This window comes from Theropithecus gelada, chromosome 11 (assembly GCF_003255815.1).
Source record: "Theropithecus gelada isolate Dixy chromosome 11, Tgel_1.0, whole genome shotgun sequence".
Lineage (NCBI taxonomy): Eukaryota > Metazoa > Chordata > Mammalia > Primates > Cercopithecidae > Theropithecus > Theropithecus gelada.
Window position 1 is genome coordinate 38,996,138 of NC_037679.1, and position 17,703 is coordinate 39,013,840.

A 17,703-nucleotide genomic window follows, 5' to 3' on the forward strand; every position below is an offset into this window, starting at 1 on the left:
TAAGCAACTTCAGCAAAGTCTCAGGATACAAAACCAATGTGCAAAAATCACAAGCATTCCTATACACCAATAACAGACAAACAGACAGCCAAATCATGAGTGAACTCCCATTCACAATTGCTACTAAGAGAATAAAATACCTAGGAATACAATTTATAACTTATAAGGGATGTGAAGGACCTCTTCAAGGAGAACTACCAACCACTGCTCCAGGAAATAAGAGAGAACACAAACAAATGGAAAAACATTCCATGCTCATGGATAAAAAGAATCAATATCATGAAAATGGCCTTACTACACAAAGTAATTTATAGATTCAATGCTATCCCCATCAAGCTACCACTGACTTTCTTCACAGAATTGGAAAAAACTACTTTAAACTTCATATGGAACCAAAAAAGAGCCGGCATAGCCAAGACAATCCTGGGCAAGAAGAACAAAGCTGCAGGTATCACACTACCTGACTTCAAACTTTACTGGAAGGCTACAGTAACCAAAACAGCATGATACTGGTACCAAAACAGATATACAGACCAAGGGAATAGAATGGAGGCCTCAGAAATAACACCATACATCTATCAACATCTGATCTTTGACAAACCTGACACACACAAGCAATGGGGGAAAGATTCCCTATTTAATAAATGGTGTTGGGAAAACTGGCCAGCCATATGCAGAAAACTGAAACTGGACCCCTTCTTTACACCTTATACAAAAATCAACTCAAGATGGATCAAAGACTTAAACGTAGGACCTAAAATCATTAAAATTCTAGGAAAAAAAACTGGGCAATACCATTCAGGACATAGGCATAAAGAATTCATGGGCAAAGAATTCATGTCTAAAACACCAAAAGCAATGGCAACAAAAGCCAAAATTGACAAATGGTATCTAATTAAAGATACTGTGCACAGCAAAAGAAACTATCATCAGAGTGAACAGGCAACTTACGGAACGGGAGAAAATTTTTGCAATCTATCCATCTGACAAAGGGCTAATATCCAGAATCTACAAAGAACTTAAACAAATTTACAAGAAAAAAGCAAACAACTCCATCAAAAAACGGACAAAGGATATGAACAGGCATTTCTCAAAAAAAGACATTTACGCAGCCAACAGACATATGAAAAAACGCTCATCATCACTGGTAATTAGAGAAATACAAATCAAAACCACAATGAGATACCATCTCACGACAGTTAGAATGGCGATCATTAAAAAGTCAGGAAACAACAGGTGCTGGAGAGATTGTGGAAAAATAGGAATGCCTTTACACTCTTGGTGGGAGTGTAAATTAGTTCAACTACTGTGGAAGACAGTGTGGTGATTCCTCAAGGGTCTAGAACCAGAAATACCATTTGACCTAGCAATCTCATTACTGGGCATACACCCAAAGGATTATAAATCATCCTAGGATAAAGACACAGGCACACGTATGTTCACTGTAGCACTATTCAATAGAAAAGACTTGAAACCAACCCAAATGCCAATCAATGATAGACTGGATTAAGAAAATGTGGCATATATACACCATGGAATATTGTGCAGCCATAAAAAAGGATGAGTTCATGTCCCTTCAGGGACCTGGATAAAGCTGGAAACCATCATTCTCAACAAGCTATTACAAGATCAGAAAACCAAACACCACATGTTCTCACTCATAAGTGGGAGTTGAACAATAAGAACACATGTACACAGGGATGGGAACATCACACACCAGGGCCTGCAGGGGGTGGGGGGCTAGGGGAGGGATAACATTAGGAGAAATACCTAATGTAGGTGATGGGTTGATGGGTGCGGCACATCATCATGGCATATATATTTCTGTGTAACAAAATTGCACGTTCTGCACATGTAACCCAGAACTTAAAGTATCATACAAATAAAATAAAATAGAAAATGCATGAGCTCCTAATATTACTTAAACTAGAAAAAAAAATTAGTCCCTACTGAAGGTAGATAGCAAGGAAATTCATTATTTAAAAAGCCAGTATATAAGGAGAAATAATATATTCTATCTCCCCTATAAAAATTGTACTGAAGTAATATGGTTTGGCTGTGTCCTCACCCAAATCTCATCTTGAATTGTAGTTTCCATAAGCCCCATGTGTTGTAGGAGGAACCCAGAGGCAGGTAAGTGAATCATAGGGGCGGTTACCCCTATGCTTCTGTTCTTGTGACAGTGAGTGAGTTCTCATGAGATGTGATGATTTTATAAGGGGCTTTTCCTCCTTTGCTTGGCATTGTCCCTTCCTGCCGCCATGTGAAGAAGAATGTGTTTGCTTCCCCTTCCACCGTGATTGTTAAGTTTCCTGAGGCTTCCCCAGCCCTGTGAAACTGTGAGTCAATTAAACCTTGTTCCTTTATAAATTACCCAGTCTTGGGCAGTTTTTTACAACAGCATGAGAATGAACTAATACAAAGGGTAACCAAATAGCAGAGATGAGAAAGTTTCTTTTACAAAAATATTCCAACTAATAAATAAAAAAGAATGACAATTAAAATGTTACCATTGTATAGTTCCTATGTTTTCATCTAATTATTTCTTCAAAGAACTTGGTTTTCAATGCTTTGCGCATAGTAATTCAATTATAATTTATGCCATAGATGTATAACTAATTGATAATTCAAGATTGGAACAATAAGTTGCATACATGGGTTCTTGGGCCCTAAAATCATTTGCCTTTTCTAGTATGTCCAAAGTCATACTGTTTCATTTTATTTCTAATCCATAGCCAATGACATTAACACTCTAATTTTTAAGGAAGAGTATGCCTTGATGTGATAGTGGAAAGTTTATACTACTCATATTAGTTTGCTAGGACTACCATAATAAAATGCCACACACTGAGTGGCTTAAACAATAGAAATATTATTTTCTCACAGTTCTGGGGCCTAGAAGTCCAAGATCAATGTGTCAGCAGCTTTGGTTTCCTCACAGGCCTCTCTCCTTGCTTGGTAGATGGCTGCCTTCTTGTTTGTTCACATGGTTTCTTTCCTCTCTATGAGAGGGACCCTGGTGTCTCTTTTTGTGTCCAAATGTCTTCCTCTTATAAGAAAACCAGCCAGACTGGATCAGAAACAATTCTGTCGGCTTCATTTTAGCTTAATCATCCCTTTAAAGGCCCCTTCTCTAAATAGAATCACATTCTGAGGTACTGGAGGTTAGGATTTCAACTAAGAATTTTGGGTGACACTATTCCGCCCATAATACTGATGCAGCACCCCAAAGGAAAAGAATGATGTTAATGCATACATTTTAGTATCTGACATGATATATACAGTAGGTGCTTAAATATTTACTGATTGCATAATTTTAAAAACATGTTAAAGTAATAATATTCTTAAGAATGAAAAACTCAAGATAGTATTTATTAAAACAATGCATATGCTGAACATAAAATCAGGCTCCACAAACTCACCTCATTTACTTGTCCTCCATTCTACTCTGAATAAAGGGCATTATTAAATAATCTGTATTTTTAGTTTTCCCTAGGACTTCTACCTTGTTAAGAATAAGCAAAAGTTAAGGGTAATTATTTTGGTGAAAATGTGAGATAATTGAGCCACAATATGAACAGCCATCATTCATCTGGTCTATTCACTTGGTTTCAATTACGCTACAGGCCAAATGTAAAATTGTTAAATGTCTAGAAATGAAACTGTAATCTGACATTCTTTGTTCTACTATTTCCAACAGAGGTTAAAAATTTGGAACTCAATGTATCCTAATCATCCTCAAATCCTCAGAGTAAATGAATCTAGGCTTAACTGCACATATCAATACGGATGATTTACTACTATTCTGTGCATAAATGTAGTTAGTGAAGAAGCATATAAACAAACAACTGATGTGTTAGAGATGATGATGATGAATTTGCCAAGAACATCAGACACACTTCCTGGAGGAAATGACCCTTATACAAACTGCATCTTTAGAGTTTGGTAGAAGCTGCTCAAGTAATGCAACAGCAGGCAAATAAACTATTATGAAAAAAGACACACTGATGTAAACCAGTAGGGAATGTTGGGGAACTAAAAGTAGTCCAGTATTGACAGAGTGAAAAATGTGAAGTGGAATGCAGTATGAGAAAAAAGGCTCAGGAAGAACCTAGATCTTTCCAATTTTACAAATAATCTTAAATTATTGAGACTAAGTAGATTGGTCAAGGACACAAAGCCAGTGAATGGGAGAACTAGGATTTGCAACAAATTTAACTCCAAAATACTTCAGTTAGCACAGTGACCATATGCCCCAGTTTCCTATCCCCTGGTTTGTAACTATTGTCTACATTATTATTATTATTATTATTATTATTATTATTACAAGTGCTTTCTTTCATTCCTATAAAACATTCTGATCTGTAGACTATCTTCACCCTATCGATTAGGCCACCAGAATATTATTTTTCTATACCCAAGAAAACTAGGGTTTCAATAATTTCACTTAATCATTAGTGAAATTAACTGCTGAAAGAGGTGTTTTTAATGTATTTCTTTCTTTTTTTTTTTTTTTTGAAACAGGGTGTTACTCTTGTCACCCAGGCTTAAGTGCAATGGTGCTATTTTAACTTACTGCAACCTCTGCCTCCCAGGCTCAAGCAATTCTCCTGCCTTAGCCTCAAGAGTATTTGGGACTACACGTGCACATCATTGTGCCTGGCTAATTTTTCTGTATGTTTTGCAGACCTGGGGTTTTGTCATGTTGCCCAGGCTGGTCTCGAACTCCTGAGCTCAAGCGAAGCCTCCCAAAGTGCTGGGATTACAGGCATGAGCCACCATGCCCAGCCTGCTAAAAGAGATTATGCCGATAAAAATAATTGAGCATTTGGAAGGATTTTGGGCTATCATCACCTTAACAAATCATCCAGTATATGCTAGAGTTAAACTGCCCTTTATAAAAAGTCATTATTGTAAAAAAGATCTCATGTGGCAGAAAGAATAAAAAGGAAAACTTATTCTTCTAATTTTAATCTGGTTCCAGGAAACTCCATAGTCTATAGCACAGTCATAAATTCAAACTAAAGTAATTAGACTAGCAACTATAGTCAACCTTGGCCCCAAAAGGTCACTTTTGTTTGTACAAGTCCTGTAAAGCATATATTCTATATCCCACTCTCCAAAAAATGAAAGTAATAGTCACCCTACTGATAATATTAGCAACTGCAACAAACTGCTTACCTTTCTCCTCATGCTTCTTATATACTAGCATGTAAAAGCTGAATATGCCAAGATATTTACTTTTCCTAGCTACAACATGGACAAATGACCAGGACCAGGCTAAAAGAAGTCTCATTATGGGATGTCTTCAGCAACTGGAGGGTTCCCTTGGAAAGGTTTTCCTCTTTGATGTACACAGAATATGGAGAGAATATTTTCTACTCGCAATCCATTTTTTATTTGCTTTTGGATGTGGATATGTAAAACACAATTCTAGAGTTGTTGCAATCACCTTGTAACCATGAGGGGAGAAGGCTAAGAATAAGATCCATTTTTGGGAAATGCAGAAGAAAAAACTGAAAGATCCCAGGTCCTTGCTGACATCACTGAGCTGCTTAATAAATCTAAATGTCCTTCCTCTAAATGATATTTTATCCTGTATAACAAGTACCATTATTCTTTAGGTAATTTTAAATTGGGTATTCTATTACTTGCAGCTAAAAGCATTCCAACTTACACAATAGGTCTGTGACCTAATCAAGTCTATGCAAAGAAATTATTCAAGACAATTAATATTGTCTTTTCAAACTCAGAAACATGAATACAAAAAGGAAACATAAGAATTAAACATCTGAAGAAAGAGGTTGAGTTTTCATTTTCCCAGTGTAGATACAAAAGGTAATGGTCAAAAGTTAACATGTACTATTTCCTATGAGCCAGGTCCTATGTTTGATGAATTACTTCAGTTAATCCTCACAACAAACCTAGGAAATATTACTTTATAGAGGAGAAAACTAAAGCCTAGAAAAATTAAACAACTTGCCAACTCCTTGATAGTGATTCAGGAGGCATACATATTCCATATCAATTAACTCCAGAGCCTAATCATTAAGTATAAAGATAAATACATAATTAACCGGTTTATTTTTTTTTTCTATGAAGAGATTTAAGTCTTCTATTGAGCAGGAAAAGTCCAAAAAGGAAGTAAAGAACTTGAGAATCATGATTGTTAAGTGTGAACAACTACTGCTGTTTTGCAATGGGAAAAAGACTTCCTCAGTTTATATACAAAAAAATTACGGCTCAGAAAGAGGAAACAAATTATGGAAAGATGTCGTATAGTAAGTGGCAGAGTCAGTAATAAAATTCAGGTAATTCAGACCTTACCATTCCCAGGCCCACTTTTCATTTCACCATACAGTTTCTGCCTTGAAATTTAGATATTGTATCTCCAGTACAAACGGGGAAAAAAAGTAAAATGTATAGAGATAAAACTATGAAGGCTTATTAAGATATTTACAGAGTAGAATTCTCATGTTTAATATTTATTCATTGATAAGCTTTGATATGAGCAGAGAGACAACACAACTGTTTACTGTGTGGACAGATAGTAACAAGAAAAATAATTTAATGAAAAAATTATTTTTCAAGATATCTACACTTCCATTGTTAAATGCTTAAAACAATCAGATGTTTTTAATATGTACCCACACATTAAAGGTAGTAGAGAATACAATGACTATTTCTCACAGAATTTTCTAAAACATGTATTTTTTAAAAAAGACAATCTTCAGAAAAACTAAGTAAACAGGCTCACTGGAGAACTATGTATCATATTCTCCCTATAGCAAGTAACCCAGTTGCCAATTTTATGATTATAAAGGAATGGGTTCGACTGCTAAGTATTAACCCTGAATCATTTGACAATGCTCCAGCCGTACTCAAAAGAAAAAAGATGGAGACAGAGAACGTGTACAATTACTAATATTAATACAAAGTACCAAAGGCCAAAGAGGGTGGGAAGACAGAAAGAAGATCTGATTCTGAGAATATATGGATTCCCAATAACCACTTATTTTCTTTCTTGGAAGAATAATTTTCATGAATTCAAGTATTATAAGAGTTCACTCATTTATCTTTATCATTTCAATAAACACTCAGGTCTCTCAAATAGTATTAGAATAAAATTAAAACAGAGAACTGGCTTACTCTGCAATATCAAGATATCCACAGGAAGCTGCTGCATGTAGTGGTATCCAGCCTTCATTATCAGGTTGATTAATATTTGCTCCATTTTCTACCAGAAACTTCACCATATCAACATTGTCATCAATGCAAGCCTAAAAACAAAACAGAAAGCAAGATTGGAAAAAATACAAATTAACCCTCCAAATAATATATCAATAGAATAAAATTCCTACTTTGTAGCTTTTATAATACAAATATTCTCTGTAAATAAATCTCCTGCTATTTTGACTATACTCCATCAAACACACCAATGACACTAAATTGTAAGAGTCCTTGCTTAGGTACACATACAACAGACTAGACTCTTTATGGCAACCCAATTCGGATAACAAGTACCTATTAAAATGAAGACATTATAATTAAGTATAATAATAGTCTCTACAGCAGTGGTTCCCAAAAATGTTGTCTGCTGGGGGAAGGGGGAGTAGATTCTTTTAGGGAGTTGATTAGGGCAAAACTGTTTTCAAGATAAAACTAAGATGTCATTTCCCTTTTTTACTTTGTTGACATGTACACTTGATGGTATAAAAGTACCAGCTGTAAAACTGCATGTGCTTTAGCACAAATAACGGCAGTGGCCAAAAAAAAAAACCAAAAACCAAAAAAACCCACCTCTATTAACAGTCACTGTATCGAACACTTGGTACTCATAATTAAAAAAAAAAATTGCCAAGCACAGTGGCTCATGCCTGTAATCCCATCTACTTGGGAGGCTGAGGCAGGTGGATCGCTTGAGCTTGAGTTCAAGGCTGCAGTGAGCTATGATCACACCACTGCACTCCAGCCTGGGCTGCAATGAGCTATGATCACACCACTGCACTCCAACCTGGGCAACAGAGACCCTGTCTCCAAAAAAAGTGGTGGTTGGGGGGCAGCAATTTTCACTCATACACGTCTTTGACAAAGCAGTACGTGTTAAACCTTGGCCCTTGTACACAGGTCTTTTTTATATTCTCTATGGGAAGTATATGTTAAAGCACCTCTTCCAAGTATGATGGTTGTCTTGATGAAAAGCACTTGTGAGATTGAGATGTAAGCTGACTTAGCCACTTTTCCATGTAACATTATGTCTACTTAAAATGACAAACTACAGTTAGTCTAACTTTGATTTTTGGGAGATCTTTTCTTGCAAATGAACAAAATGAGTCTTGTCACTTCAAGAAAAGCAATTAACAGTGTATTTGTTGCCAATAATAAACTCAAACTTTCAAGAAAAAACGAATTATTTTAATTAAAAAACGTTATTTGGTAACGCGGGTAAATCGCTGTTATTTTTAAATAAATAGTGTTTTAAATCCTCAGTTTTAAACCAAGAAAAAATGAATTAGTTACTTTAAAAATGTCATTTGGTAACAGGGGTAAATCATTGTTATTTTTAAATGAATCCCTGGTTTTAAACTATAAGACTGTAAATATTCACCTACAGAAACAAAAGCTCATTGGAATCTTCAATAATTCTTAAGAGTATAAAGAAGTCCTAAAATAAAAAAATTTTGAGAACTACAGTCTTAAAGTAAATAAGGGAACTTTTATCAAATGCTTGCTTTGTGCCAGGCAGTATGAGAGGTGCTTTATCTATGATTTACATACATTATTCTCACAAAAACCCACTCCAAGGTACTCATTGTTCTCCACAACTGTTCCTAAAATCACTCTGTTCCAGCCACAATAGGGACCTTACTATTCCTTGACCAGGTGGTACCTCAGAGCCTTTGTTCTTGCAGTTCTCACTGTCAGGAATGCTCTGCCCCCAGATCTAAGCATGCTGATTCCTTTTCATCAAACAAATCTCAATGCAGATGTTTCTTCTTCAGGAAGGCCCTCCTGGACATCCTTTTAAAGTAATTCCTAGTACTCTATCACATTAACAATAATATCAATAGCCACAATTTTCTTATTTATATCTATCCTCTACCTCTACTAGAATCTAAACTCCATAATTTTCAGATTAGGGATATATCTGTATGTGAATATAATACTTTATACCTGTCCTATGAGATAGGTTGTATTCATAAACATACTCCATTTACCATGGGGAGGCTTTCTGGAATTGGCACTATTCATGAACATCATCCTATTGTCTCTCCTGAGATGCAATCCCCATGTATTACCAGGACTTCTGCCCAAGAATGTAAAGTCTGTGCCATGTATTTGACTTGGGGGATTAGGAAGATGGGATGAAAACCACTCAAGGAGCCTTTAACATGAAAAGTTTTTTTCCCTCCTAATTCACACAAAGCCACTATCTGCCCAGAGGGCAAGTGGCCTTTTTTTTCCTAATTTGGTTAAAATTGAGTAAATGAACTAAATAGTTGCTATTTCCTATCTATGATAAACAACTAATACTAGGAGTATGGGGGCTGATGATTATCATCTCTGTACTCTAAAAGTATCTCTAATAAATTGATCAGTAGACAAATTAATTTACACTGTCATCTTTGGTTTATTGCCAAAAGATCTTTGCTGGAAAATTCATGTGCTACCCGTTTAAATGTATAAAAAGCCCAAGTTTATTAAGAATCTGGAAGGATATTTTAAGGAGCTGTTGAAAGTAATAAAAATTTATGTGTCATTTAAAAAGTGGTTCTAACACATAGACCATTACTTTATCTACCCATCCCCTTAAAAGAGGCTTAAACACCAACACAGCACTTAACCACCAAAGGAAGTTCCTGTTTGTTTATATTTGGGGAAAAAAACTGTTTTCTAGGACTGAAAACACATCAACAACAACAAAAAAGGATATTAATGTCAGACTGTAACTAATGGAGAAAACAAAAGAGCTTCTTAAGTGCCACTTCAACCTAAGAAAGAGCAGTTTGGGGCTGGCTGATGAGATATAATGGATCAGCATTATACACAAGCAATGAATAAATAAGATATGATTGTACTCACATTTCATAAATGAAGTCTTTGCTTGACTCTCACCTTTTTGGTACTGCCTTACTTGGACAGCACACAAAATTACAACCCCTTCCCCACCATTTTATATCCTGAGTATCTACTTTATTTTTCTCCATACCATTTATTGCAACAAACTATATATATTTTGCTTATTTATTTACCATCTGTTTACCCCACTCCCAGCATGACAGTTTACTGAGAGCAGGAATTCTGCTGCATCCTCAATACCATGAGTTCTTGGGCTCAATAAACAAATTAAAGAATGTAGGAGGAAGCTAAGAATCAAAGAGATTAAGTAGCTTGAATAAGTCACACAGACAGGAAATGATAGGGCTGGGAATCTCACAGAGATGCTCAGGTTCCAGAAACTAAGATTTTCCCACACTTAACACACTGCTTTCCACAGATGTTCCTAGTTTATCAACACATTTCTCACCTGCAACAGGATATCACGCAGTCTATGGGCTTACTAAGTATTACTTGTATAAATGAAATAAATTTTCCTTAACTACCACAGAAACAGAAGAAATGCTTCTAGCAGCATTTCCCTAAGGAAGAAAATGACAAAGTTTCTATCAAGAAAAGCACTATGCAGTATACCTAAAAAGTTTTAAAGTGGGAGGCTGAGGCAGGTGGATCACGAGGTCAGGAGATCAACACCATCCTGGGAAACACGGTGAAACCCTGTCTCTACTAAAAATACAAAAAATTAGCCAGGCATGCTGGCACACGCCTGTAGTACCAGCTACTCGGGAGACTGAGACAGAACTGCTTGACCCTGGGAGGCAGAGGTTGCAGTGAGCCGAGATCGCATCACTGTACTCCAGCCTGGGCGACAGAGCAAGACTCCACCTCAGAAAAAAAAAAGTGTAAAAGCATTGAGAGGGAATCACAGCTTTTGGTTTTAGGTTCTAGTTCTGGCTGTGCCACAAATTTTGTGGCTGTGAACAAGTAATTTAATCTTTTTGGGCGTTGGTGTCTTCATATTTCAAGTAGAGGGAAGACGTGTGTGTGGGGGTATTTATCATAAAAATTCCCTAATATATTTAAAATTATTATGTGTCTATGATTCTTCCCTCTAGAACAAGTTATAAGCAAGCTTATGGCAGTTTTCCAAAGTGCCTAGAACATACCTTACAGATAAGAGATGATAAAATACATAGGCAACATTGATACAGATATTGCTCAAGAAAAGAACTATTTTTCATAGGGCAGTGGTTAAAAGAAAGAGGTTTGAGAATCACAGCTATTTAATGACAAAGAAACATATAAAGTATATTGTATTAGAAAGTAGTTTACAGAATGCTGAGATAAGAGAGTGACTTACTGTGACTTGCATAATCATTCACTTTCCTTGAGAAATCATACTGATTAAATTATTTCTCTTTTGAGACAGTCTTGCTCTGTCACCCAGGCTGCAGTAGCGTGATCCACCGCAACCTCCGCCTCCTGGGTTCAACCAATCCTCTTGCATCAGCTTCCCGGGCAGCTGGAACTACAGGTGTGTGCTACCATGCCCGGCTAATTCTTGTATTTTTGGTAGAAATGGGGTTTCACCATGCTGGCCTGGCTGGTCTCAAACTCCTGACCTCAAGTGATCCACCACACCTGGCTGATACTGATGAAATTCTAATCACCTTTTTTTTCTCAACCTCTTTTTAAATCCCATAGGCTCCAAAACTGTATCCTGATTTTTATCCTCAGTATAAAAATATAAAACCCTACTTGATAATTATATGTAATACAAATATGATTGTTTTTCTAAAATGAAAAATATCAACAAGCAAGTAAGAAATGATCTTTATAAAAGAATATGGGGAAATGCCCTCAATATATTAAGAGGGTTTTTTTTTTTTTTTTTTTTTTTTTAAGCCTATAACACTTGGTATTCCCAATAGTCTCCCATCCAAGTACTAACCAGATCCAACCCTGCTTAGCTTCCTAGATGAGATGAGATTGGGTGTTTTCAAGGTGGTATAGCAAATTTTTTTTAAAAAGGATGCAAATATGGAAATAGAAAAGGATAAAAGAATATAGGAGAAAACACATGATGTATTTTTTTTAATGCCTAATGTGATTTAAAGTTTTATATTAATCCATTCTCATGCTGCTAATAAAGACATACCACAGACTGAGTAACTTATAAAGGAAAGAGGTTTGACTCACAGTTCCACATAGCTGGAGTAGCCTCAGGAAACTTACCATCATGGCGGAAGGAGAAGCAAACACCTCCTTCTTCACATGGCGGCGGCAAGGAGAAGCGCCAAGCAAAAGGGGAAAAGTCCCTTATAAAACCATCAGATCTTGTGAGAACTCACTCACTATCGTGAGAACAGCAGCATGGGGGTAACTGCCCCCATGATTCATTCAATTACCTCCCACTGGGTCCCTCCCACAGCACATGGGGATTATGGGAACTACAATTCAAGATGAGATTTGGGTGGGAACACAGTCAAAACATATCAACTTTACCAAAAAAAATCATACAAGACTAAAAGAATATATTCTGAAGGTTAAAAATAATGGTTGTGAGACCCACTTTTATTTTCTTCCTTAATTTTTCCTACGTTTTCAAAATGTCTACAATGAATAGACGGTGTTTCATGAAAAAAATTCAAGAAGTTATTTCTTAAATAAAAAGTATTAAATGGTAATGTGGAAAAACAACCAAGGCTGGGTGTGGCAGCTCACGCCTATAATCCCAACACTTTGGGAGGCTGAGGCAGGTGGATCACTTGAGGTCAGGAGTTCAAGACCAGCCTGGCCAACAAGGCAGAATTCTGTCTCTACTAAAAATACAAAAATTACCCAGGCACAGTTGCACATGCTACTTGAGAGGCTGAAGCATGAGAATCGCTTGAACCTGGGAGGCGGAGGTTGCAGTGAGCCAAGATCACGGTACTGAGCTCCAAGCCTGAGCGACAGAGCAAGACTCTGTCTCAAAAAAAAAAAAGAAAACGACGGAATTGCTGGTGGAAGTATGAAATTCACACAACCACTTCAGAAAACTATCTAATAGCATCTACTAAAGTTATATGGAATGAATAAATATACAGGGTTGGGTGTATGTGTATGAAGGGAGATACTATTCACGTAACAGAATCCTATAAATTGATTTAAAAAAGAACATTGAACAAAAAGAACAAAATACTGTTATCTTCAACAACATGAAAGAAATTCATAAATACCTAATGAGTAAAGAAGGCAGGTACAAAAGGATACATACTGCAGGTTTCCAGATAAAATAAGGTCTGGTGATAAGACTTAGAACCAGGGTTAAATCTGTGAGAGAATGACAGGAGGGACATAAGGGGGCTTTCTGTATAGTTGGAAATGTCCCTATCTTTGTTGGGGTGATTTTTACATAGGGATATACATATGTGAAATTTCATTGAATTGTATACTTAAGAGTTGTATACTTTACCAATGTAAACTATACCTCAAGTTAAAAAGTTAAAAAAAAAAAAAACAAAAAACAGGCTACCATTTGAGACTACTATGTATCACTTAAAATATGTATTCCTTTAACTTCTATGCCTTGCCTCCTCAAGCTCCACATATCAAATGCAATCCTTCTTTTAACTGATAACCTCTAAATACTCTGAAAACATTTTTTTCTCTAAGAATTCTAGCATATTCTCTTTTTACGGCTAAATATCACTAATTTCCTTTAGCTACTCTTCATATTATATATACTAAAAAGTATACATGCCAAGACCATAGTAAAAGATCACATTAAAATATAGTTGGATAGTCCATAAATAACAATGATCACATAAGGGCTAAAATAGCAGTGGATAGAAAGTACTAAAATATCACTGAGGACATAAAGAGATCTTTTTGTGACTAAGAGGGTCCATATGGGTCCCTACATATTTGAGCATAGTTTTGAAGATTACATAAAAGTTCAATTACCAGATTAACTGGCAGGAACCTCACTGAGCAAAGACACTGCTTATTTTAAAAGTTATGGAATACACAAACAGTATGTTCACTGGTGGTAGACAGTATTTGTAAGTTATAAAATAGGATAAGGCTAAGTGGTAAAAAATTTGAATACAATGCAAAGACTGTAGTTGTACTGCAGATTATTTTCAACCTCTTTTTACTTCAACACACGAACAGAATCTGCTATGTTCCCACCAGTAACAGTGGCTCAAGTAAGCAGTAGAAGAAAGCAGAAAAAAACACTTTAGAATTTCAAGATGATGCTTGAAAAAGCTATTTAGAGTTTTTAATAAGGGGGTGACATGATCAGATCAGTATTTCAGAAAGATCATAGAGGCAATAAGAGGAAAGAGTCTAAACAAGCACAGATATCGGCACACCTAGTTTCACTGTGCCTCGTGGGTACTGAATTTTTTTTGTTTGTTTACAATTTGAAGGTTTGTGGCAACCCGGTGTCAGGCAAGTGTATTGGTGCCACTTTTCTAAACACGTACTTACCTCATGTCCGTGTCACATTTTGGTAATTCTCACAATATTTTAAATTTTTCATTATTACTAGATCTGTTATGGTGATTTGTGATCAGTGATCTGTGATATTACTATTTCAATTGTTTTGGGGTGCCATGAACCATATTCATAGAAGATGGTGAACTTAATTGATAAATGTTTTATATATATATGCTCTGACCACTCCACAAACCGGCAGTTCCCCATCTCTCTCCCTTTCCTGAGGTCTCCCTATTCCCTTAGAAATAACAATATTAAAATTAGACCAATGAATAACCCAGTGAACACACAAATGGTAAGAAAGCAAAGCAGCCTTACTGCGGACATGGAGAAAGTTTTTGTGACCTGGATAGGCCAAACTAGCTGCAACATTCCCTTAAGCCAAAGTCTAATCCAGAGTAAGGTCCCAACTCTCTTCAATTCTATGAAGCCTAAGAGAGGTGAGGAAGCTGCAGAAGAAAAAAGTCTGAAGCCAACAGAAGTCAATTCATGAGGTTTAAGGTAAGAAGCAATCTCCATATTATACAACTGCAAGGTGAAGCAGTAAGTGCTGATGGAGAAGCTGCATCTGGAAGATGCAGCTAAAATCACTGATGAAGGTGGCTACAATTAAAAAATAAGAGTTTCACTGTAGACAAAGCAGCTTCTACTGGAAGAAGATGACATGTAGCACTTTTATACCTTGAGAGGAGAAATCAATGCCTGGCTTCAAAGTTTCCACGTACAGGTTGAATCTCTTTTCAGGGGCTAATGCAGCTGGTGACCTTAAGTTTGAAGCCAGTGCTCATTACCCATTCCGAAAATCCTAGATCCCTTAAGAATTACACTAAATCTACTCTGCCAGTGCTCTATAAATGGAACAACAAAGCCTGGATGGCAGCACATCTGTTTACAGCATGTGTTTACAGCACATTGTTTACAGCATGGTTTACTAAATATTTTAAGCCCACTATTAAGACCTATTACTCAGAAAAAAAAGATTCCTTTCAAAATATTACTGCTCACAACAATGAACCTGGTCATCCAAGGGATCTGATGGGAGATGTACCGGATTAATGTTGTTTTCATGCCTGCTAACAAAACATCCATTCTGCAGCTCAAGGAGTAATTTCGACTTTTATGTCTTATTTAAAAAATACATTTTGTAATGCTATAGTTGCCACAGATAGTGATTCCTCTGATGGATCTGGCAAAGTAAATTGAAAGCCTTTTGGAAAGAATTCACTATTCTACATGCTATTAAGAACATTGGTGATTCATGGAAGGAGGTCAAAATATCAACATTAATGGGAGTTCGAAAGTTGATTCCCACCCTCATGGATGACTCTGAGGCATTCAAGACTTCAGTGAAGGAAGTAACTGCAGATGTGGTATAAATGGCAAGAGAACAAGAATTAGAAGTGGAGCCTGAGGATGTGACTGAATTGCTGCAATCTCATGATAAAGCTTGAATAGATAAGGAGTTATTCTCTTCAACAAGCAAAGCAAGTGGTTTCTTGAGAGAGAATCTACTCCTGGTGAAGACACTGTGAACACTATTGAAATAGCAATAAAAGGTTTAGAAAATGACATAAACTTGGTTGATACAGTGGCAAGGTTTGAGAGGATTGACTCCAATTCTGAAAGAAGTTCTACTGGGGGTAAAAATGCTATCAAACAGCATCACATACTACAGAGAAATCTTTCATGAGAGGAAGAGTCAGTTGATGAGGCAAACTTACCTTATTTTATGAAACTGTCACAGCCACTCCAACCTTCAGCAACCACCACCCTGATTAATCAGCAGCCAACATCAAGTCAAGACCCTCCACCAGGCCGGGTGCAGTGGCTCACGCCTGAAATCCTAGCACTTTGGGAGGCTGAGGTGGGCAGATCACAGATCAGGAGTTCGGGACCAGCCTGACCAACATGGTGAAACCCCGTCTCTACTAAAAATACAAAAATTAGTTGGGTGTGATGGCGTGCGCCTGTAATCCCAGCTACTCGGGAGGTGGAGGCAGGAGAATTGCTTGAATCTGGGAGGCAGAGTTTACACTGAGCGGAGATCGTGCCATTGCACTCCAGCCTCAAGTGACAGATCAAGACTCCGTCAAAAACAAACAAAACCACCCTCCACCAGCAAAAAGACTATGACTGGCTGAAGGTTCACATAATCACCAGCATTTTTTTTTTTTTAGCAATAAAGCATTTTTAAATTAAGGTATGTACTACAGCATTATGATTTTGCAAGATATAATGCTACACTACATTTAATAGACTACGGTATAGCGTAAACACAACTTTCATATGTGCTGAGAAACCAAAAAAATTTGTGTGACTCACTTTTTTGTGGTAGTCTGGAACCCAACCCACAATATCTCCAAGGTATACCTGTACTCATATGAAACTGAGGAAGCTTAGGAGAAAATGAGAAAGGTTTAATGAAAGATATGAAGAGTTAAGATGCAAGAAGAAGCCATTCATGAAGACAACCATCACAGATTCAAGGAGCAGATTGGGAAAAGAAAGATGACAACTTTGTTTGTTTTGGATACGCTGAATTTATAGGTGTCTGTATATGTATCTAACCATACAGATCTGGAGCTGTGAAAATAAATGTGGGAGGAAAATGTCAATTTGGGAATTATCTGCATTGAGGTAATAAAACAATGGGACTTGAAATCATTCAGGGAAAGAGTGTAGAGAAGTGATTTTGAAAACAGGAAAGGGTTAAGATTAAATTATGATTAGGATATTCTGCTTGGAAAACAGACATTTGTGATACCTTAGTCAGTAAACAGCTAAAAATAGAAAGTTCAAGACACCATTTAGTACAGAAGACAAATACAAAAATAGATGATTAAGACAATTACAGATATGTCCACTGTTTTTTATGAGAGCTGAGAAAAGAGAACTAAGAAAGAATGGCGGTTGTCAGGGAATATTTCCTGGAGGTGACTCATATACTTGAGTTTAGTGTAAGAACAAGTGAAAAACAGGTCTGGTATATACAGACGCAAAGCCAAATACTGTGAGGTAAACAAGATCCAGAAGAGGGTCTTATCTGCCATCTTTTGCGTAATCCTTTGACACTGAAGATAAAAGACTTTCACGACAAATTGTGAATTTTTAAAGTTTCTCCATTTGAAGAAGGTGATTACACTGGCTCTTTGAAAG

The 17,703-nt window shown here is 36.6% G+C and overlaps 1 protein-coding gene across 6 annotated transcripts in view; it reads right to left on the minus strand.

The window, feature by feature from the left end:
• Positions 1-17,703, minus strand: part of PPP1R12A (protein phosphatase 1 regulatory subunit 12A) — a 162,645-nt gene that overhangs the window by 92,926 nt on the left and 52,016 nt on the right. For all 6 annotated transcript variants that reach the window (XM_025400850.1, XM_025400849.1, XM_025400852.1 and 3 more), the window contains one exon: positions 7,150-7,280. In XM_025400850.1, the coding sequence (XP_025256635.1) occupies positions 7,150-7,280 (131 nt within the window). The remainder of the gene's footprint in view (positions 1-7,149; positions 7,281-17,703) is intronic.